At 47.5% G+C, this 24,659-nt stretch overlaps 1 protein-coding gene across 3 annotated transcripts; it reads left to right on the top strand.

Moving 5' to 3' along the window:
• Nucleotides 1-9,548: 9,548 nt before the first annotated feature.
• On the top strand, nt 9,549-22,022 carry LOC132883603 (zinc finger protein 397-like). 3 transcript variants are annotated; one of them, XM_060917447.1, is made up of 3 exons: nt 9,549-9,740; nt 16,461-16,528; nt 21,087-22,022. In XM_060917447.1, the coding sequence occupies exons 1-3, from the start codon at nt 9,718-9,720 to the stop codon at nt 21,227-21,229; spliced, it is 234 nt and encodes a 77-aa protein (XP_060773430.1). In that variant the 5' UTR covers nt 9,549-9,717; the 3' UTR covers nt 21,230-22,022. The 3 variants fall into 2 exon arrangements, with proteins under 3 accessions (XP_060773430.1, XP_060773413.1, XP_060773422.1); XM_060917430.1 differs by lacking the exon at nt 21,087-22,022 and having other exon boundaries at nt 16,461-17,779.
• The last annotated feature ends 2,637 nt before the right edge of the window (nt 22,023-24,659 follow it).

The following is a 24,659-nucleotide window of genomic DNA, read 5'->3' as shown; positions in this document are numbered from 1 at the left end:
GGGACTCCTCGACGATGCCCATTTCGAGCATGGCCTGAAGTTCTTCCCGAACCACCTTTTTTTTGTGTTCGGGTAGTCTATAAGGGCGGCTACACCCCACCACCCCCGGGGGCGTCTCTATGTGGTGTTCTATGAGGTTAGTGCGACCGGGCAGGGGCGAGAACACATCCGAAAACTCGGCCTGCAACTGGGCAACCTCCGTGAGTTGGGTCGGGGAGAGGTGGTCTCCACAGGGGACCGGAGAGGTATGTGATGCCAATGACCCTTTTTGGACCTCCGGCCCCAGCTCCGCCTTCTCCAGAACTACCGACACCAACGCCACGGGGACCTCCTCGTTCCAGAGTTTCAGCAGATTGAGGTGGTAGATCTGTAGTGCCCCCTCCCTGTCCGTTCGCCTAACCTCATAGTCGACATCCCCGACTCGCCGTGTGACCTCAAAGGGTCCTTGCCACTTGGCGATTAATTTGGAGCTCGACGTGGGCAACAGGACGAGTACCTTATCTCCCGGAGTGAACTCTCTAAGGCGCGTGCCCTTGTTGTACAGGCGGGCTTGCCGTTCCTGGGCCTGCCGCAAATTCTCCTGAATTAGGTGGGTGAGCGTGTGGAGTTTTGCGCGCAGGTCCATAATGTACTGAATTTCGTTTTTGCTCTGTGAAGGTCCCTCCTCCCAATTTTCCCGCAGTACATCTAAGATGCCGCGCGGCTTACGCCCATATAATAATTCAAACGGGGAGAACCCCGTGGAGGCTTGGGGGACCTCTCGCACTGCAAATAACAAGGGTTCGAGCCACTTATCCCAGTTATGTGCATCCTCACTTACGAATTTTTTGATAATATTTTTGAGGGTGCGATTGAACCGCTCAACTAAACCGTCCGTCTGTGGGTGATAAACGCTGGTGCGGATCGACTTAATACCCAGTAGCCCATACAGTTCGCTCAGTGTTCGTGACATAAATGAGGTGCCTTGGTCAGTCAGAATCTCTTTAGGGATTCCAACCTGGGAGATGACGTGGAAGAGGGCCTCTGCAATACTGCGTGCTGAGATATTGCGAAGAGGCACCGCTTCCGGGTATCGCGTTGCATAGTCCACCAGAACCAATATAAAGCGGTACCCTCGTGTTGACCGATCTAATGGCCCGACGAGATCCATCCCAATTCTTTCGAACGGGGTCTCGATTAATGGTAGGGGGCGCAAGGGCGCTTTTGGAATGGCCGCTGGATTTACTAACTGGCATTTGCGGCACGCCGTACACCACTTACGGACGTCGCTGCGAATCCCCGGCCAATAGAATCGGGCCATTATCCGGGCTAGTGTCTTATCCTGCCCGAGGTGTCCAGCCATGGGATTAAAGTGAGCCGCCTGGAATACCAATTCCCGGTGGCTCTTTGGAATTAATAACTGGGTGACTCGCTCTTTCGTCTGAGTGTCCTGCGTCACTCGGTATAACCTATCCTTCAAAATGGAAAAATAGGGGAAGGACGGGGTGGCGTTCGGCTGGAGCGTTTGACCATCGATTATTCTCACTTGGTCAAACGCGTGTCGCAGAGTCTCATCTTGCGATTGTTCTAGTGGGAAATCTGCGAGGGATTCCCCTATAGAAAGAGGAGGAGCCAGCGGCTCCTCACTCTGTCGCGGAGATGACGTGGACGGCTCTGCGACCACAGCTCCAGCCAAAGCGACACCGGGACCTTCCCCTGTCAACCGGCAGGACCCACTCTTTACTAGGCGTGCCATTAAACCCTGAAATCCCGGCCAATCAGTCCCCAAAAATCAAAGAGTGGGTAAGGCGAGGATTAACCGCCGCCTTCACTATAGATTGTTCCCCTCTGAAATATATGTGGACCGACACCAACGGGTATCTGTGAACATCCCCGTGCACACACAACACCTTCCCCCCCTGTGCTCCCCCCAATGCCTCGTCTTGCACCAGGCTTTGGCGGATCGAGGTCTGATTGCAACCCGAATCCACCAACGCCTGATATGTAGCCCCTTGTACACTTACCGGTATGCGATACGCTCCGGCCTGATCGAGGGCAGCTTCTGGTGCGTCGGGGATCCGCACCACCACCCCCACCTCCATTGCTGCGCACTGTTGCTGCAGGTGGCCCGGTTCCCCGCAGCGCCAGCAAACCGGCCCAGGCCTTCCCTCTGCAGCTGTGTTCTGGGGCTCACTCACCTGAGGGGGGGGAGAGACAGACACAGAAGGGAGAAACGGGAGGGCACCACGGGTGCGGCGGGCCGGCTGGGGTGGAGCCGGCCCCCGCCTCCGTGGTGGGGGAATGGGGTGAGGACGGGACACAGAAGGGGGGGGAGAAAGAGAGAGAGAAGAGGAGAGAAGAGCTGGTGTCGTCGGCCGTCCTGCTGCCAGAACAGCCGCCAAATGATCCTCCGCCAGTCCTACGGCCTGATCCAGCGACGCCAGGCGGTGGCACTGGACCCACTCCGCTGTTCCGGCTGGTAAGCGGGCGATGAATTGCTCCAGCACCACCTGATCGATGATTCCCTCGACGTCGCGATCGTCGGCCCTCAGCCACCACCAGCAGGCGTCCCGGAGCTGCTGGCCGAATGCGAATGGCCGGCCGACTTCCTCCATCCGCAGCGCGCGGAAGCGCTGGTGCTGTTGTTCGGGCGTGCGCCCCACGCGCTGGAGGACGGCCCGGCGAAGGTCGGCGTAGGCCAGCCGGCAGTTGGCGGGGAGCTGTAGTGTGGCCAGCTGCGCCTCTCCCGTCAGGAGGGGGAGGAGGCGCGCCACGCGTTGCTCCATCGGCCACCCTGAGGCTTCGGCGACCTGCTCGAACAAGGTGATAAATGCCTTGGGGTCATCCTGCGGGCCCATCTTGGTCATGGTGAGGGGAGACAGGCCCGCGGCCGGGGCGCTGGTGGACCCCGCCGACGCGAGGAGATGCCAGAACGCCTCTCGATCTTCCTGCTGGGCCAGCACCAGGGCTTCGAAGCGTCGCTCCTGCTCCTTTCAGAGCGTGACGAGTGCCTGGTGCTGGGTCTGCTGAGCTGTGGCGAGGGCGTGGACCAAGTCCGTGAATGGGGAGGATTCCATGGGGCTGCAAAGTTGGTGCTCCACCTTTTCCTGGGTTTCGGCACCACTGTAGCGCTAATAAAGTGTGGGTGGAGCACAGAGGACGGCAGGACAATGCTTAGAGGCAGAGAAGGCTATTTATTTACACAACTTTTCAGTCTAAATGCGGCGTAAGCCCATACACACACACACACACACACACACACACACACACACACACACACACACTCTGCTTCTGGTCCTGGGTTGCGCTCCCTCTGCTCTCCCTCTGCCTTCTTAAATAGGGAGCGGTTACTGGGAAAACACACAAAACACAGGTTAACTACTGTCAGGTGTAGCGATTCTGCCACTCACCTTCCCTGGCTCTGCCCTCCTGTCACAGACCGGCGCTTGACCACGCCCCCGCTGCCACAATGATGATGTACTAAGATTACAAAATGTGGTTAATGGTATGCAGATTAAGGGCAAGGCTATTAAGCTTGATCAAGAGTGTGAGGTATGTATTCAGGGAAAGTTTGTACAAACCCGAAGTAGAGACCCTGATACAAGAGCAGAGGCACCCTTACAAATGGTGCACACAGACCTAGCAGGTCCAGTAACTAATGAGTCTATTGATGGGTACAAATATGTACAGTCATTCACTGATGATTATTCAAATGCAGTGTTTGTATACAACCCCGATTCCAAAAAAGTTGGGACAAAGTACAAATTGTAAATAAAAACGGAATGCAATAATTTACAAATCTCAAAAATTGATATTGTGTTCACAATAGAACATAGACAACATATCAAATGTCGAAAGTGAGACATTTTGAAATTTCATGCCAAATATTGGCTCATTTGAAACTTCATGACAGCAACACATCTCAAAAAAGTTGGGACAGGGGCAATAAGAGGCTGGAAAAGTTAAAGGTACAAAAAAGGAACAGCTGGAGGACCAAATTGCAACTCATTAGGTCAATTGGCAATAGGTCATTAACATGACTGAGTATAAAAAGAGCATCTTGGAGTGGCAGCGGCTCTCAGAAGTAAAGATGGGAAGAGGATCACCAATCCCCCTAATTCTGCGCTGACAAATAGTGGAGCAATATCAGAAAGGAGTTCGACAGTGTAAAATTGCAAAGAGTTTGAACATATCATCATCTACAGTGCATAATATCATCAAAAGATTCAGAGAATCTGGAAGAATCCCTGTGCGTAAGGGTCAAGGCCGGAAAACCATACTGGGTGCCCGTGATCTTCGGGCCCTTAGACGGCACTGCATCACATACAGGCATGCTTCTGTATTGGAAATCACAAAATGGGCTCAGGAATATTTCCAGAGAACATTATCTGTGAACACAACTCACCGTGCCATCCGCCATTGCCAGCTAAAACTCTATAGTTCAAAGAAGAAGCCGTATCTAAACATGATCCAGAAGCGCAGACGTCTTCTCTGGGCCAAGGCTCATTTAAAATGGACTGTGGCAAAGTGGAAAACTGTTCTGTGGTCAGACGAATCAAAATTTGAAGTTCTTTATGGAAATCAGGGACGCCGTGTCATTCGGACTAAAGAGGAGAAGGACGACCCGAGTTATCAGCGCTCAGTTCAGAAGCCTGCATCTCTGATGGTATGGGGTTGCATTAGTGCGTGTGGCATGGGCAGCTTACACATCTGGAAAGACACCATCAATGCTGAAAGGTATATCCAGGTTCTAGAGCAACATATGCTCCCATCCAGACGACGTCTCTTTCAGGGAAGACCTTGCATTTTCCAACATGACAATGCCAAACCACATACTGCATCAATTACAGCATCATGGCTGCGTAGAAGAAGGGTCCGGGTACTGAACTGGCCAGCCTGCAGTCCAGATCTTTCACCCATAGAAAACATTTGGCGCATCATAAAACGGAAGATACGACAAAAAAGACCTAAGACAGTTGAGCAACTAGAATCCTACATTAGACAAGAATGGGTTAACATTCCTATCCCTAAACTTGAGCAACTTGTCTCCTCAGTCCCCAGACGTTTACAGACTGTTGTAAAGAGAAAAGGGGATGTCTCACAGTGGGAAACATGGCCTTGTCCCAACTTTTTTGAGATGTGTTGTTGTCATGAAATTTAAAATCACCTAATTTTTCTCTTTAAATGATACATTTTCTCAGTTTAAACATTTGATATGTCATCTATGTTCTTTTCTGAATAAAATATGGAATTTTGAAACTTCCACATCATTGCATTCCGTTTTTATTTACAATTTGTACTTTGTCCCAACTTTTTTGGAATCGGGGTTGTATGCGCAGAAGAGGAGTGCAGAGCAAACAGTGAACAAGCCAAAACGTGAGATGTGAATCAGGGTCAAAGAACTAGCTATGGTCAGGTGAACGGCAAACAGGGCAAACAAGGACAGGCAAGAGAGTAAATGAGAGAGGAGAAGCTAAAGTTGAGAAAACGTGAATCAGTGAGAAATAAACAAGGCTTGGTAAGTACTCGGAAAGGCAGAATGATACTTTGCAGTGAAGTGGTGTGAGAGTGGGGTTTAAATAGGCAAAGGGACTAATAGGGTGATGAGTGACAACGGTGGTGTAGTGGTTAGCACGGTTGCCTCACAGCAAGAAGGTTCCGGGTTTGAACCCAGCGGCCGGCGAGGGCCTTTCTGTGCGGAGTTTGCATGTTCTCCCCGTGTCTGCATGGGTTTCCTCTGGGTGCTCCGGTTTCCCCCACAGTCCAAAGATATGCAGTTAGGTTGACATGGGGCGGCCTTGAGCTGAGGTGCCCTTGAGCGAGGTACCGAACCCCTGACTGCTCCCTGGGTGCTCTGGTGTGGCTGCCCACTGCTCTGAGTGTGTACATGTGTTCACTGCTTCAGATGGGTTAAATGCAGAAGATGAATTTTGCTGTGCTTGAAGTGTGCATGTGACGAATAATAAAGGGTTCTGTGGTTAATAGTCGGGAGACAGAGGGCACTGTGAGTTCTGGGAAGTGTAGTTCATAGAGTCCATGTTTGTAGTTTGGTCAAAATCGGCAGGTTTACTGACAGTAAGTAAATATTATAAAGGTCTTGAATTTTCTCAAATCAAATCAAATCAAGTTTATTTGTATCGCGCTTTTAACAATAAACATTGTCGCAAAGCAGCTTTAAAGAATTTGAACGACTTAAAACATGAGCTAATTTTATCCCTAATCTATCCCCAATGAGCAAGCCTGTGGCGACGGTGGCAAGGAAAAACTCCCTCAGACGACATGAGGAAGAAACCTCGAGAGGAACCAGACTCAAAAGGGAACCCATCCTCATTTGGGCAACAACAGACAGCCTGACTATAATATTAACAGTTTTAACAGGTATAACCCTCAACTGTCCTCATGGGGCCATCCTTCACAGGAGCGGTGCGATAAAACTCCGACCAGACACAGGGCACCAGGATGGATCAAGCAGGTTCGAGGGGCAGAAGAGGCCAGCATCTCAATCCCAGGATCAACATGTAACTCAGAGGGACAGATTGGGGGGGGGGGGGGGGGAGAGAGAGAGAAAGAAAACACAGGTTGTTAGGTATGCCCTAAAAATGACAAGTATTAAGTCTGTGTGGTAGGCTCGCAGAGATGAGAGTCTTTACATCAGGCATAACACACAACAATGGCATGTTAATATGGTAAAAAATATCATGACCTGCTCTGGCTGGATGCTTGATTGGGTGATGGGAGCACACTCCTCAGCAATGATGAGATGCAGATGGGACCCTTAGGGCTGGCCAAGACAATTCAGTTACATTTCACCGGGTCTGGGACATGCGACAGAAAGTCTGACGGCTGATTCCCTGCAGGCTACGATAGCCAGTCGAGGTCTCCACCCTCTCCATCAAATGAAGTTAACATTCATTTAAGTGATGATGATGTAGAAATTTTCTTAAAACTGTATGTTTTATTGTATGCTGATGATACTATAATACTAGCAGAATCTGCAGAAGAACTGCAACTTGCACTAAACACAGTACATAGGTATTGTCAGGAATGGGCTTTAACTGTAAATGTTACAAAAACAAAGATAGTAATTTTTTTCACGAGGTAAAGTACGTAACTATCCTAACTTTTCATTTGGAAATGAACCATTACAAGTGGTCGATGACTCTGTTTATTTGGGTTCCACTTTTAACTATAATGGGTGCTACAGCAAAGCTATTCACAAACAGGTATGTCAAGCTAGATGTGCTATGTTCAAATTTTAACAAAAAGCACATAAATTACAACTTCCTATTGATATACAGTGTGAGCTTTATGATCAGCTAATTGTACCCATACTTTTATATGGCAGTGAAATCTGGGGTTATGAAAATAAGAAGAAGCAGAAGAAGCCTTTATTTGTCACATGCACACTCAAGCACAGTGAAATTCATCCTCTGTGTTTAACCTGTCTGAAGTAGTGGACATACGCATGCACACACAAGTGAGCAATGAGCACACACACATACTCAGAGCAGTGGGCAGCCACACTACAGCGCCTGGGGAGCAGTTGGGGGTTAAGTGCCTTGCTCAAGGGCACTTCAGCCCAAGGCTGCCTCATGTTAACCTAACCACATGTCTTTGAACTGTGGGGGAATCCAGAGCACCCAGAGGAAACCTACGCAGACACGGGGAGAACATGCAAACTCCACACAGAAAGACCCCCATCGGCCACTGGGCTCGAACGCAGAACTTTCTTGCTGTGAGGCGACAGTGCTAACCACTACACCATCGTGCCACACGTGCTGAAAATCTTGATGAAATTGAAGCTCAACACAGGAAATTTCTGAATAATTTGTTGAAACTCAGTAAGAGGACAGCTAATGGTATGGTGTATGCAGAACTAGGACGTGGAAAGATAAAATAATTCATAAAATGTAGAATGACCTGTTTTTGGCTTCGATTAGCCCAAGGTAAAGAAACAAAACTGTCTTGTATAATGTTAAACTTGTCAAGGAAAATGTATGTATCCAATGGCTACCAATCCAAATGGTTGACCCATGTAAAGGGTATACTAGATAACTGTGGCATGTCAAATGTGTGGGATGATTATGAAAACATTAGTCCTGAATGGAGAGAGAGAGGAGGGAGACGGAGGTCAGACATAACACACTGACTCACCCACACATGCTGGAGTTTGAACTTGGCAAGTGTTAATAAACTTAAACAAAGTGAAACCCTAAAATGTTGGGATGGTGTTTTATCTTGGTTTTTTTTTCATTGAGTGTTGAAAGTGTGCTGAAAAGCACTAGGAAAAATAAAATGAGCCTGAAGCTCTGTTAAAGTCCTTCTGTCTTCCAGTTCCTCCTGCCCACCCACATGCACACACACTGGGTTCTACAGTGGTGCTGAAACCCTGGTCAATTTGTCCCAAGAATTAGAGGATGGGTAAAGCAAGGACTAACCACCACCTCGACTCTATTCTATTGTTCACAAAATTTAATGATGACTGCCAGCAGCAGATACTAGTGAACATCCTCGCACACACCCTTCCTTCACCGTTAATGCACTATTACAATTCAATTAAATTTTATTTGAATGGTGTGTTTAAGGGCGGCATGGTGGTGTAGTGGTTAGCGCTGTCGCCTCACAGCAAGAAGGTCCTGGGTTCGAGCCCCGGGGCCGGCGAGGGCCTTTCTTTGTGGAGTTTGCATGTTCTCCCCGTGTCTGCGTGGGTTTCCTCTGGGTGCTCCGGTTTCCCCCACAGTCCAAAGACATGCAGGTTAGGTTAACTGGTGACTCTAAATTGACTGTGAGTGTGAATGGTTGTCTGTGTCTATGTGTCAGCCCTGTGATGACCTGGCGACTTGTCCAGGGTGTACCCCACCTTTCGCCCGTAGTCAGCTGGGATAGGCTCCAGCTTGCCTGTGACCCTGTAGAGGGATGGAGCGGCTAGAGATAATGAGATGAGATGGTGTGTTTAACAACAGACATTGTCAAGGAGCCATTTTACAGAAATATATAAATTCTAGAAATAAATTTTGAACATATGAATTTATCAATTTATCCATAATGATTAAGCCTGAAGCAATGTTTTGAGGCAATCACCCAGTGCTCCATCTTGAATCAGGATCTGATTGATGGTGATCTGGTTAAACCCTGAGTCCTCCAAGGCCTGATGTATACTCCCTTTTATCCTCATGCCAGGAAACTTGCCTAGGCTTTATCCTGGTCCTGGTGGGCATGGAACATTCTACATGTGTGGAAAGAAAGCACTTGGGGAGACATCAGAGAAGGAGGACAAGGAGCAGGGTGGAAACTGGGTTTCAGATACTTCTCTCTTATCTTGCACAGCTGACATTAACTACCAAGAGCAAATGTCATCACTGTCCATGCTGTAAAACTGGATGAAACACCGGAGATAAAGGTTCTGATCCACTTCCTGATCTTTCTTGCTGCTACTAAAACAGCTGAACATACAATTTGGCAACTGTAGGTGGCAGTCTTACAACTGAGCCAACATGAAGGGCAAAAGTAAGAGTTCAAGCCTGAGTACTGAAAAAAACCACTGTTCCTCACACATGGATCCTTGTTGTTGCAAATGCAACAAAGGCTTCTACAGACAGCATCAGATACTTTGGCAATGTGCAAAAACTGTACAACATTTTCTCTGCTTATCCACGAAGGTGGGAAATTCTGAAAAAAACAACAAATGCCCATTACATTAAAGTCACAGAGTGAAGATAGAAGAGACACATCACCAGCATGGAGGTGGTTATATACCAAAGGTAAGTCAATGATATTGGTATCGTGCTTTTAACAATAGATATTGTCACAAAGCAGCTTTAAAGTAAAAATATAAATCCAGATATAAACTTGTTTATTTCCTCTCTCTCCTTCGAATCACTTGCTAGTTTTGTTTATTAAAACAATTAAATTCAGATCCTTCAAAATGCCACACATGAGTAATAAATCATTAACTTTTATAGATTCAGTTGAACCAGCAACATTTTCTCACCAGGCCGGCCTTTCACAGAGCTGCTGAAGAATTTTCATATTTTCATCTAATAATCAAGAAAATTAAGGATTTGTGAATTCAAAATAGAGGTTACTTGTGAACACAACTGTTACCACAACAGATTCATTTAGGTTAAAAACTTCTCACATTATCTAGCAAGGAAACTTTTGTTTAGCAGTCAGATAATAAACAACCGCAAATGAGAGATGAATTTTAATAGTTATTAGGTTATATCTTGCCACAAATCAATATGTTAGGTCAACATTTTAACTTAAGTACTTACTACTACAGCTTATCCACATCCCACATAAAGTGTGTCTTTAGACTGTCCATATGGGGCCATCTTCCACAAGGTATACCCATTGTCATGTAATAAAATTTATTTATAAAATTAAAGGGATCCTCCAGGAGATTTATTCTCAAACATGACACATTTTGTGCTGAGTGCAAGCAGGGACTCCAGCAAGAAATTATACTTGGTATAATTGTTATAACAGGGTGCTAATTTTTTTTCTCTAATCATTTTCCTTTTAAGCGGAGCTACATTATCTAAAATATAGCGGAACGTTGACTCTAAGCATTCAGTTTCCTGATCAAGTTCTGCAGGGGCTGACAGTGACCCAATCAAAGTTGATAACTCTGGGAGATCATTTATAAAGCTCTGTGCAGTAGTTGACGTGAATGTACGTTTAATACAGTAGCGTGGTGAGGTGCATATGTATTACTCAGACATAGTTTGAATGAGATGAGATAATGATCTGAGAACTTCAGACTGTGGAAGTGTGACTATATTTTCTATATTTAACCCAAATGTTAGTATTATTTTTGTTAGAACATTAGTATTATATTTAACTTGAATGTTATTATTATTATTATTATTATTATTATTATTATTATTATTATTATATCAAGAGTGTGACCACCATTATGGGTCGGTCCTATGACATTCTGATTAATCCCTACTGAATCTAAAATGAACACAAATGCTGTTTTCAAAGGGTCTTCTGGGTTATCGAAGTGAATATTAAAATCTCTGACAACTAAAGCTTTGTCTAAGGAAATAACCAGATCTGAGATAAAATCTGCAAATTCAGAAAGAAACTCAGAATATGGCCCCGGGGGCCTGTAAATAATAAGCAATGGAATTAACTGGGTAGACTTATTTTTCAAGGCTACATACATTATATGAGTATGAAGAACTTCAAATGTATTAAATTTATAACCAGGTTTGTGTGTTACACCTAGATAATCATTATAAATAACCGCGACGCCTCCTCCTCTGCCAGTTAGACAAGGCTGGTGTATATAACTGTATCCAGGAGGACTCGCTTCATTTAATGCTATATATTCATTTGGCTTAATCGATGTTTCAGTTAAACACAGTACATTAAACTCCTGATCAGTAATGAGTTCATTAACCATTAGCGCTTTAGATATAAGAGATCTAATATTTAATAGCCCCACCTTTAGATCAAAGGTGCTGGCAGCAGCTGTACAGTCAGTATGATCTAATTTTATATTGATTAGGTTACTGGAACAAATTCTCTGAAAATTTCTACCTTTTTGTTGAGCTCGGGGAACAGACACAGTCTCGATGTAGTGGACCCTGAGTGACGACTCTGTGCAGCTAGCAGACAGTCGGTTTAGCCTGTTCATCTGCTCCCTGGCCTTGGCTCTGGATTGTCAGAAATTAACTAGGCCTGTTCTGAGACTATGAGCTACACTGCAAGAAATGAGAGCAGCACCTTCTAGAGTGGGATGGATACCGTCCCACCCCAACAAGCCAGCATTGCCCTTAAAATTAGCCCAATTATCTATAAAGCCCACACTGTTTTCAGAGCACCACCTGGACAGCCAGCAGTTCAGCGACCATAAACTGCTGTAAGCTACAACGCCATGCCATATTGGGATGGGGCCAGAGCATACTAAAGCATCGGACATCACCTTCGCTAATTTAAACACCTCTACAAAGTTACTCTTAGTAACCTCAGACTGACGAAGGCATATATTGTTAGCTCCTAGATGAATAATTATGTTTGAGAACCTGTGCTTGCCTCGGACCCTAAGATTATTTGTTATGTCCAGTGCCCTGGCTCCTGGTATAGAATAGAATAGAATAGAATGCCTTTATTGTCACTGAACAAATGTACAACAAAATTTAGTTCATCATAGGAGAGCAAAGCTGCTGCATACATGCATGCTGCCACTTTTGGGCACTTCAGCCCAAGGCCATCCCATGTTAACTGCATGTCTTTGAACACCTGACTAAAGCTGCTGGTGTCCCTAAAGGCCTAGCTAATTTCATGTGCCGTATGATAAAATCTTCTATAACCAGAGCTCTTAAAGGTTTCTCAGCAGGTGCATCACTGAGGAGAGCGAACCTGTTTGACACGTGAAGTGGAGAGGAGTGGTGCTCCTGTGGGTGAGCCTCAGCGGTAGCTTTGGCTCTATGCTTATGCTGCTGAGTCGTCACCCATTTGCCCCACTATGAGGGCTCTAATGCCGGAGTTGGAGGATTGCTGACTCCATTTAAGGCATCCAGATTTTCCCCTGCAGAAACTACACTGCTCTCATTCTCATTAACTCTCTCTAGAGTCTGGATGTGAACCTCTAAAGCTGCAATCTTCTCCGTCAGAGAGCTAACTAATATACACATCACAAATAAAGCTATTGTTAATAGTTCTGACCATCCCGAGAGAAGAACTGCTTGTCTCCCAGGAATTATGCTGCTCTTCAGGAGACACAAAGAGCTGGAACTGGGCAGCTGAGAGAGCATGGGGTGACTACACCTTCTTTTGGCAAGGCAGATGCAAGGATGAGTCAAGAATGCACTGTTAGTTTTGCAATTTAAAATGAACTGGTTTAACAACTTGCTGAATTTCCACTTGGCACAAATGAACATGCCATAACTTTGCACCTTACTCTTGCCAATAGCTAGCACACTACTCTCATACATGCTTATGCCTCTATCCTTGATGCGGAGGATGAGATCAAAGAAGATTTCTACTCAACACTTGACTCTCTCCTGTCAAACATCCCTAAAGATTACAAAGTCATCATCCTAGGTGACTTTAATGTGAGGGTTGGAAGAGACTACAACCTCTGCAAAGGGACAACTGGTAAGGAAGGTGTAGGAAACTGCAACTCCAATAGTTTGCTTCTGCTTACTATGTGTGCCGAAGACCATCTCATTATAACTAACACACTCTTCTACCAGAAGAATACATTCAGGACCACTTGGCAACACCCTAGATCAAAGTATTGGCACCCAATTGACTGTGTTATTGTCTGAGCACTTGACCAGAAGGACATCCTTATCAACAAAGCAATCACCAGCGCAGATAATTGCTGGACTGACCGTCGGCTTTTCCGTTGTATATTTGTTCTTGATGCCCACCACAAGAGGTGAAAGTTGGCAAAACAATCGACAAGGAGACTAAATGTCGACAAACTGAAAGATCCCAAGATGTGCAAACAACTGCAGTGCTCCCTCCACAAAAACCTTCAGTCTGTCGATGGTGATAATGTGGAAAATTAATTGGATGCACTAAAGACAGCCATTCTTTCAAGCAGTGATAACTCTATAGGCTATAGCATCAGAAAACAACAGAACTGGTTTGTTGAAAATGATCAGATGATCTGAGAGCTTTTACAAGAAAAGAGGAAGGCTTTCTGTGCCTGGCAAGATGATCCCACCAACGAGGACAAGAAGAAAGTCCATCAGACCATTAAATCTGAAGCACAAAGGCAAATCCATCAGATTAAAGACCAATGGTGGGCAGACAAAGCTAAGCAAATGCAAGATCTTGTTGACAGGCATGATAGTCATGGCTTCTTTAGCGCCACCAGGGCAATCTTTGGCCCTAGCATGTGCAATGTGACATCTGTGAAGGATAAAGATGGTACTCTTCTGAGGGATACAGGGAGTATAAATCAACATTGGAAGGAACACTTCCAAGACCTCTTAAACCAAGAATCTTCTGTAGATGAGTCTATATATCTAGAGATACCCTAACTGCCAATGAATGGTGAGCTTAGTACAGAACCCAGCTTCACTGAAGTTAAAGCAGCAATCAACCATATGAGGAATGACAAGACATCCAGTGGGAACAGAATACCGGCAGAGATTTTCAAATATGGGGGAAGAACTCACCCGTAGTCTTCATCATTTCATCCTTCTCATCTGGCAGAAAGGGGAGATAACCCCTGACCTAAGGGATGTCAAATTCATTAAAATATTTAAAAATGGGGATAAATCTGACTGTGGTAACTACAGTGGTATTTCCCTCCTGGCGATTGTTGGAAAGATCATTGCCCAGGTTCTGGCTAACCATCTACACCCTCACACAGAGGGGTTTCTCCTAGAATCCCAATGTGGCTTTAGGTCTAACAGGGGAATGATCAATGTGATCTTTACTGCCTGCCAGCTACAGGAGAAGTGCCAGAAGCAATATCAGCCACTCTATATGGCCTTTATAGATCGGACCAAGGCTTTTGACTCAGTCAACCGCAAAGCTTTATGGCAGATTTTGGCAAAATATGTATGTCCTGAGAAGTTCATATTTATTGTAAGACTTCTCCATGACAACATGTCTACAAAAGTCCTCAGTGACACTGGTGAGAGCGAGCCTTTTGAAGTGAAGGTAGGCATAAAGCAAGGTTGCATTATCATGCCCACTCTGTTCTTCATATATCAGCTATCTCCCACCTCATATGAGGCAGACTCTCAGACAGTGTGGAAGTTGTTTACAGGATGGATGGAGGCCTATTCAACCTGAGCAGGCTGAGGGCGAAAACAAAGACTAATGTTACATCTGTGATAGTACATCATGTTACATCTGTGATAACTGTGTTTGCACCACAACAGAGGACAATCTTCAAGCCATCTTGAATGCTTTTGACTATGCATACAAGAGGCTTGGCCTTTCCATCAATGTCAAGAAGATGGAAGTCCTCCACCAGCCAGTTCCTGGTCAAGAACTAATCTGTCCTTCCCTTATGATTGATGGGACTGTACTAAAGAATGTGCAGAATTTTCCCGACTTGGGCAGCTTTCTCTCTATAAAAGCAGATCTCGATGATGAAATCCAACATCAGATTCAAGCTGCTAGTTATGCCTTTGGTCGACTGTGTGAGAGGATATTTGAGGAGAGAGGCATAAGAACTGATACCAAAATATTGGTATATAAAGCAGTTGTTTTGTTATCTCTCTTGTATGGCTCCAAGTCCTGGACCACATAATCCCACCTCAAGACAATGGAAAAGTACCACCAGTGCTGCCTCCGCTGTATTCTAGGCATCAGTTGGCAGGATCAATGAATGAATAGCAGCACCTTGGATGAGGCCAACTGTACTAGCATTGTGGCTATGGTAATAAAAAGTCAACTCCAATGTTTGGGACACATCCTTAGAATGGAAGACTCACATCTCCCAAAGCAAGTCCTCTAAGGTCAACTTGGCTCAGGAAGAAGGGCACAAGGGGGTAAGAACAAATGCTTCAAGGATAATTTAAAGCCTCCTTAAAGTCATGTAACATCAGTCTAGACAATTGGGAGGGCCTTGTCTGCAACAGACCAGGATGGCAAAAGGTTGTCTGCGAAGGCGTCCTACTTTGAGCTAGAGAAATGTCGCAAGAATGAGAGGAAATGTCTATGATGCAAGGAGCAAAAGAGGGCACCTCCACCAGCCACTGCTGACTATAGCTGTAATGTATGTGGAAATTGTGCCTCCTGCACTGGACTGGTCAGCCACCTCAGGGTGCACAAGTGAAGTTCAAGTGGACAATCATACTCGTTTCAAGTGATTCATGATGATGATGATGAGGATGATGTGAAAGAAATTGATCTATTAACATTAAGACAGAAAATCAACCTTTCATGGTTGGAATAATCTGGAACATCTAATCTATCATTAGATTTTTGAATAACAAATTATCCCAAATATTTGAAAGTTTACACTAGCAAGGCACATTTGTCTGGGGGGCTAGAGCATGTTTTGGGGGAACTACAGGAAGCAGAAATTCTAAATTCTGGTTTTATTGGACCATTCATCTGCCTTTGATACTGTTGCTCATCATATTATAATTAACAGACTTCACTCATGTGGGGCACCTCAGGGTTCTGTCCTGGAACCTATTCTGTTCCTCTTGTATATACTCCCTCTAGGACAGATAATCAGGCAGTTCAGCAATGTATCTTACCATCTTTCTTCTGATGATATCCAACTGTACTGCACTTTCAAGGCTACAGAGTTCTATAAACTGTCTTCATTAATTAACTGCTTGACTTGCATCAAACAGTGGTTAAGTGATAATTACCTGCAGCTGAACTCAGACAAGACAGGAAGACTAATTATCGCCCCTGAAAGTAGCTGTGGCAGCGGGGGCGTGGTCAAGCGCCGGTCCGTGACAGGAGGGCGGAGTCAGGGAAGGTAAGTGGCAGAATCACTACACCTGATGTCAATTAACCTGTGTTTGTGTGTGTCTTCCCAGTGACCATGCCCTACTTAAGGAGGGAGAGCGTAGAGCAGAGGAGCTCATCCCCGAACCAGACGCTGATGGTGTGTGTGTCTGTCATATTGACTTTATGTTCACTGAAAAGTGTGGCAATAAAAACCCGAGCTTTACCAACCTGATCTCTGTCCTGCCATCCTCTGTGCTCCGCCCCTTGGTAGAACCGCTACAGTGGTGCCGAAACCCGGGTCATCTGGAGCGCAGAAGCCTAACAGCCCCATGGAGTCCTCCCCGTTCACCGAACTGGTCCATGCCCTCGCCACGGCCCAGCAAAGCCAGCACCAGGCGCTAGTCACCCTCCGAAAGGAGCAAGAACAGCGGTTCAAGGCCCTGGTGTTGGCCCAGCAAGAAGATCGTCAGGCGTTCCGGCACCTCCTCGCGTCGGCAGGGTCCACCAACGCTCCCACCGTGGGCCCATCCCCCTCACCCTAACAAAGATGGGCCCACAGGACGACCCCGAGGCATTCATCACGCTCTTCGAGCAAGTCACGGAGACCTTGGGGTGGCCGATGGAGCAGCGCGCGGCACGCCTCCTCCCCCTGCTAACGGGAGAGGCGCAGCTGGCCGCGCTACAGCTCCCCGCCGACCGCCGGCTGGCCTACGCGGACCTTTGCCGGGCCGTCCTCCAGCATGTGGGGCGCACCCCTGAGCAGCAGCAGCAGTGCTTCCGCGCTTTGCGCTTGGAGGAAGTTGGCCAGCCGTTCGCGTTTGGCCAGCAACTCCGGGACGCCTGCTGGCGGTGGTTGAGGGCCGACAACCGCGACGCCGAGGGGATCATCAAACAGGTGGTGCTGGAGCAATTCGTCGCACGCTTGCCAGCAGGAACCGCGGACTGGGTCCAGTGCCACCGCCCGGCGTCGCTGGATCAGGCAATCGAGCTGGCAGAGGACCATATGGCGGCTGTCCCGGCGGCAGGACAGCAGACAGCCTCTTCTCTCCTCTCCTCTTCTCTCTCTCTCCCCCTCCTCCTGTGTCTCGTCCTCGCCCCATTCCCCCACTGCAGAGGCGGGGGCCGGCGCCACCTGTGCCGGCCCGCCACACCCGTGGTGCCCTCCTGTTTCTCCCTTCTGTGTCTGTCTCTCCCCCCCTCAGGTGAGTGAGCCCCAAAACACCGGTGCGGAGAGGAAGCCCGGGCCGGTTTGCTGGCGCTGCGGGGAGCCGGGCCACCTCCAACAACAGTGCATGGTAATGGAGGTGGGTGCGGTTGTTTGGATCCCCGACGTACTAGGAGCCGCCCTCGATCGGGCCAGAGCGTATCGCATACCGGTGAGTATTCAAGGGGATACATATCAGGCGTTGGTGGATTCTGGTTGTAATCAGACCTCAATTCACCAAAGCCTGGTGCAAAACGAGGCATTGGGGGGAGCACAGGGGGTGAAGGTGTTGTGTGTGCATGGGGACGTTCACAGCTACCCTTTGGTGTCGGTCCACATTTTTTTCCGAGGGGAAAAATTTATAGTGAAGGCGGCGGTTAATCCATGCCTTACCCACTCTATAATTTTGGGGACTGATTAGCTGGGATTTCGGGATTTAATGACACACTTAGTGAAGAGTGGGTCCTGCCATTTAACAGGGGGAGGTCCCGGTGTCGCTTTGGCGGGAGCAGCTGTCGCAGAGCCGTCTACGTCATCTCCGTGTCAGAGTGAGGAGCCGCCAGCCCCTCCTCTCTCTGTTGGGGAATCCCTCGTGGATTTCCATTAGAGAAGTCGCGAGATGAGATTCTGCAACATGCGTTTGACCAAGTGAGAGTAATCGATGGTCAAACGCTCCAGCCAAATGCCACCCCGTCCTTCCCCTACTTCACGATTATGAAGGATAGATTATACTGAGTGACGCAGGACACTCAAACTAAAGAGCGAGTCACGCAGCTTTTAATTCTGAAGAGCCCCCAGGAATTGGTATTCCAGGCGGCTCACTTTAATCCCATGGCTGGACACCTAGGGCAGGATAAGATAAGACACTAGCCCGAATAATGGCCCAATTCTATTGGCCGGGGATTCACAGCGATGCCCGTAGGTGGTGTATGGCATGCTGCGAATGCCAGTTAGCAAATCCAGCGGCCATTCCAAAAGCGCCTTTGTGCCCTCTACCGTTAATCGAGACCCCGTTCAAAAGAATTGGGATGGATCTCATCGGGCCATTAGATCGGTCAACACGAGGGCACCGCTTTACATTAGTTCTGGTGGACTATGCAACATGATACCCAGAAGCTGTGCCTCTTCACAATATCTCAGCACGCAGTATTGCGGAGGCACTCTTCCGCATCATCTCCTGAGTTGGAATCCCGAAAGAGATTCTGACTGATCAAGGCACCTCACTTATGTCACGAACACTGAACGAACTGTATGGGTTATTAGGTATTAAGCCGATCAGCACCAGCGTGTATCACCCACAAATGGATGGTTTAGTTGAACGGTTTAATCTCACCCTCAAGAACATAATTAAAAAATTCGTAAGTGAGGACGCGCGTAACTGGGATAAATGGCTCGAACCCTTGTTATTTGCAGTGCGAGAGGTCCCCCAAGCCTCCATGGGGTGCTCCCCATTTTAATTATTATATGGGCGTAAGCCGCGCGGCATTTTAGATGTGCTGCGAGCAAATTAGGAGGAGGGACCTTCACCAAGTAAAAACAAAATTCAATACGTTATTGACCTGCTCGCAAAACTCCACACACTCACGCACCTAACCCAGGAGAATTTGCGGCAGGCCCAAGAACGGCAAACCCGCCTGTACGACAAGGGTACACGCCTTAGAGAGTTCGCACCGGGAGATAAAGTACTCGTACTGTTGCCCACATCGAGCTCTAAATTAGTCGCCAAGTGGCAAGGACCCTTTGAGGTCACACGGCGAGTCGGGGATGTCGACTATGAGGTGAGGCGAACGGACAGGTGTGGGGCGCTACAGATTTACCACCTCAATCTACTCAAACTCTGGAACGAGGAGGTCCCTGTAGCATTGGTGTCAGTGGTTCCGGAGAAGGCGGAGCTGGGGCCAGAGGTTCAAAAAGGCGCATTGACATCGCATACCTCTCCGGTCCCCTGTGGAGACCACCTCTCCCCGACCCAACTCGCAGAGGTTGCCCAGTTGCAGACTGAGTTTTCGGACGTGTTCTCGCCCCTGCCCGGCCGCACCAACCTCATAGAGCACCACATTGAGACGCCCCCGGGGGTGGTAGTACGTAGCCGCCCTTACAGGCTCCCCGAACACAAGAAAAAAGTGGTTCTGGAAGAACTCGAGGCCATGCTCGAAATGGGCATCGTCGAGGAGTCCCACAGTGACTGGAGCAGCCCGGTGGTCTTGGTACCCAAGGCCGACGGGTCGGTCCGGTTCTGTGTGGACTATAGAAAAGTCAACGCGGTGTCTAAATTCGACGCATACCCAATGTCTCGTGTTGATGAGTTGCTCGATCGACTAGGCACTACTCACTTTTATTCGACACTGGATTTGACGAAGGGATACTGGCAGATCCCCTTGACTCCACTATCCTGAGAAAAAATGGCCTTTTCCACACTGTTCGGTTTACACCAATTCGTCACACTTCCGTTTGGGCTATTTGGGGCACCCGCTACGTTTCAGCGGCTGATGGACAGGGTCCTCCGCTCCCAGGCCACCTATGTGGCCGCCTACCTCGACGACATTATCCTCTATAGTAATGACTGGCTGAGGCATCTCGAACATCTGAGGGCCGTCCTTAGGTCGCTGAGGCGAGTGGGTCTCACAGCCAACCCGAAGAAGTGTGCGATTGGGCGGGTGGAAGTACGGTATCTGGGCTTCCACTTGGGCAATGGGCAGGTGCGGCCCCAAATTAACAAGACTGCAGCAATTGCGGCCTGCCCGAGGCCCAAGACCAAAAAGGGGGTGAGACAGTTCCTGGGGCTGGCTGGCTATTATCGTAGGTTTATACCTAATTATTTGGACGTCACCAGCCCGCTGACTGAGCTCACTAAAAAGGGGGCACCAGATCCGGTCCTGTGGACGGAGCAATGCCAGCGGGCTTTTTCTGAGGTAAAGGCCGCACTGTGTGGGGGGCCACTTTTACACTCCCCTGACTTTTCTCTCCCCTTTATGTTACAGACGGATGTGTCAGACAGAGGGCTGGGGGCTGTTTTGTCCCAGGAGGTGGAGGGGGAGGACCGCCCAGTCTTATACATCAGCAGGAAGCTGTCGGTGCATGAGGGGCGCTACAGCACAATCAAAAAAGAGTGCTTGGCAATCAAGTGGGTGGTCCTCACCCTCCGTTACTACCTGCTGGGGCACCCTTTCACCCTCTGTTCGGACCACGCGCCCCTCCAGTGGCTCCACCGCATGAAGGATGCCAACGCGCGGATCACCTGCTGGTATCTGGCACTCCAACCCTTTAATTTCAAGGTGGTCCACAGGCCAGGGGTGCAGATGGTCGTGGCAGACTTCCTCTCCCGTCAAGGGGGGGGGGGAGTCGGCTGCAGGCCGGACAGCTGCCCGGCCTGAGTCGGGCGGTGGGGGTATGTGGCAGTGGGGGCGTGGTCAAGTGCTGGTCTGTGACAGGAGGGCAGAGTCAGGGAATGTAAGTGTCAGAATCACTACACCTGATGTCAATTAACCTGTGTTTGTGTGTGTCTTCCCAGTGACCGCGCCCTACTTAAGGAGGGAGAGCATAGAGCAGAGGAGCTCATCCCCGAACCAGACGCCGATGGTGTGTGTGTCTGTCGTATTGACTTTATGTTCACTGAAAAGTGTGGCAATAAAAACCCGAGCTTTACCAACCTGATCTCAGTCCTGCCATCCTCTGTGCTCCGCCCCTTGGTAGAACCACTACAGTAGCATTCCTCAGCTTAAGCAGCATATTGGATTTTTCTCCTCACCTGTCAGGCCGAGCCTCAGGAATTTAGGGGTTATTTTGTATTCAGGGATGTCTTTGGAGCATCACTTTAAACAATTAATTAGAAACTGCTTTTTCCAGTTGAGGAACAGATCTAAACTAAGGTCAAATTGGAGATGATCATTTATGCTTTTATTTCATCCCATTTGGATTACTGTAACAGTCTTTTACTTGTTTTAATAAGAAAGAGCTTGAATGCCTCCAGACTGTCCAGAACTCTGCTGCAAGAATTTTCACTCACACAAGTAAAAGAGCACACATCACACCTGTTTCAGCATCTCTTCACTGGCTGCCAGCTCAGTTTAGAATTCATTTTAAAATTTTAGTTCTTACTTTTGGAGCCTTACATGGTCAAGCTCCTTCTTACATATCTGACTTGTTAAAATTTCACACACCCCACCCACAGCCTCAGGTCATCTGGTCAGAGGCTACTAGTGGTTCCTCTCGCTCACTTTAAGATCAGAGGGGCCTGATCATTCCAAGCAGTGGCACGCAGACTGTGGAGTGCATTGCCTCTCTTTTTACACTGATTAAATTCTGTAGTTTCTTTTAAACAGCAGTTGAAAACACTGCTATTAAAACAGGAATAACATTTCATTGCAGGTGCCCTAAGACTTTTGCACAGTACTGTATGTCAAAGAGTAGACTGGGTGTGGTGGTTGGATGGTGCTGTGGGGTTGGAGGGCAGATGTTGCAATGGCGTGGGGTGGACTTTGCTGTGGGGTTGGGATGGATGTTGTCATGGGGGGGAGGGCACAGGTGGTATACTGTTAAAGGCCCCAAAAGTGTCAGAAACAGTTCTGGTTAAAGGTCACACATTCCTGATGACTGTGCTACAGACGGGGCAGTCCTGGGGGCGGTCCGACCGGGCAGCTGCCTGGGGCAGCATCGTGGGGGGGGGGGGGGGGGGGGCACGAGCGCAGGTGCGAAAAAAAATGGTCCCAAAAAAAAAATAAAGGTCCCCCCCAAAAAAAACCCCCGAAAAAAAAACAAGATGGGCGGGGGGGGGGGGGGGGGGGGGGACATTTTGGATGGGGAAGTCCAATACCAAAGTTGCGCAGGTGACGTCATCATAACAAGATGCATCAATACCTGAAGTTGGTCAGTTCTTGTAGCTCAATTGTAATTAAGGGTTTGCAGCAGTGTTACACACACACAAGTGTAACATGCAGCAAAAGCCATCATGCGTCACGTTTGCTGTGGGCACAAAACCCCGTATAATTTAAATAACAAATCAAATATGGTGCCGCAATGCATAGGACACAAACTCAAGACGCCTCTCAAATGTGCAGACCACATTACATTACATTGAGCAAACGCTTTTGTGTGTGCGTGTGCGCGCGAGAAAGAGGAGAGAACAGAAAAGCAGAACAATCCAAACAACTTCGAAATGGCTGTACGTTTGATTGTGTGTATGAACCGAATGAATTCCCAAGATTATTGTGGTCGTGGTGGTGAATTGGTCAAGTTGAAATGGTTCAGTCTCACCTCTCGCGTTAGGTGATCACCACTACACACTGACGGTGAGTTTGTGTTGGGGGAATCATTCAGGAGGAGGTCGAATGACAAATAAATGGAGTCGTACTCGGAGATAGATCTAATGGATAGGAAAAGGTCAAAGCCATCAGGTGCCCAATTCCGGAAGAAAAGGAAAGAAGAGGAGGAGAAACGAGCAAAAGAAAAAGGTATGCTTTATGAATCAATTTCAGTGAGTGACATGAATTAGTGCCCTAATTAGCCTTATATCATTGATGCTTGCTAAGTCGGACGACCCGGCCTGGCCTGCCCCCCAACACGAAATTAATTTCAGCATAACGATTAGGCTTTGCAACAAAACGTTTAAAGTTATTGCTGTCATTGCCTTGGGTTAACGTTGGGCTCTGTATTAGCCAACAGAATGTTAACAGCTTTACGTGGTCGTTTAAACATTTCTCGTCGTGTGTTGTACGTCGCGGACACGGCCCGTTATAAATTTGCTGTTACCAGAATGGCAATGATCAAGTCATAATGTATTACTTAAGACTCTGTGTAATGTCATAGTAGTGTAGTACTATGGTAGTAAAGTCTTTTTGATGACTAGTACAACGTTCCGCTGGCGGGATTGTGCGTATTATGGGGCTACGACAAGTTAGGCACACACACACACACACACACACACACACACAGAAACACTAATGCCTATATCCCAATGTCTCGTCTCATTATCTCTAGCCGCTTTATCCTTCTACAGGGTCGCAGGCAAGCTGGAGCCTATCCCAGCTGACTACGGGCGAAAGGCGGGGTACACCCTGGACAAGTCGCCAGGTCATCACAGGGCTGACACATAGACACAGACAACCATTCACACTCACAGTCAATTTAGAGTCACCAGTTAACCTAACCTGCATGTCTTTGGACTGTGGGGGAAACCGGAGCACCCGGAGGAAACCCACGCGGACACGGGGAGAACATGCAAACTCCACACAGAAAGGCCCTCGCCGGCCCCAGGGCTCGAACCCAGGACCTTCTTGCTGTGAGGCGACAGCGCTAACCACTACACCACCGTGCCGCCCATCCCAATGTTTATTTCAAATTAAAAATGGCAGCTTATGCGGTGACACAGGACAACTGTGCTGTTGCTGCGCCCATTGCGAGACTAGCTTAGTGTCTGGTGACAGGAAATGCATGTATTTAATTGGCATTTGGCATGTTTCAATTTCTTGTGTTAGAGTGATATTGTAGCCTGACATTATTTTGATGGTCATTTATTTAAATTGCAATTCCATTGTAATTTCAGGGCCTCTTTTAAAGTATTTTGGAGGATCTTCCTCTACCCCTGAGGACAAGGCACCTACCTCCTCCCCCACTCACCAGGAAGTGGAACCGCTGCCTACCTCCTCCTCATCAGCACAAGCCCCTTCTGCTGAAATGGTCTCAAGCCAGGATATTGAAGACCTATTTGCCTCTGCATCCACTACTCAGCTGTCAGGTGGGGTTTTGTGTGTGTGTGTGTGTGTGTGTGTGTGTGTGTGTGTGTGTGTGTGTACCCATGCATGCCAGCTGGAATACTGGAATATAATTGCAATCAATGTCGTATGGTTTATTATTATTATTATTATTATTATTATTATTATTATTATTATTTATGATGTATTTATTTATTAAGTGTAATGTAATATATGATTTCTGAGGTGTATGTGTTACTTACACTGTTATTATGTACTTTTAATAATGTATCATTACAGGGCCGGAGTGGGCCCTGTTTTCAGTCCGGGAGTTTAATTCACATTCAGGCCACTTTGAAATGGAGGAGGAATTTGAGTACATTAAAAAAGATAAA

Source organism: Neoarius graeffei, chromosome 1, assembly GCF_027579695.1.
Source record: "Neoarius graeffei isolate fNeoGra1 chromosome 1, fNeoGra1.pri, whole genome shotgun sequence".
Taxonomy (NCBI): Eukaryota; Metazoa; Chordata; class Actinopteri; order Siluriformes; family Ariidae; genus Neoarius; species Neoarius graeffei.
Note: the sequence above shows the minus strand (reverse complement) of the source record. Positions and strands in the feature narration are given on the sequence as shown.

Bases quoted from the DNA above. Each gene is read 5' to 3' on its own strand.
- LOC132883603 (XM_060917430.1), top strand. From the start codon at position 16,919: ATGGGCCCACAGGACGACCCCGAGGCATTCATCACGCTCTTCGAGCAA.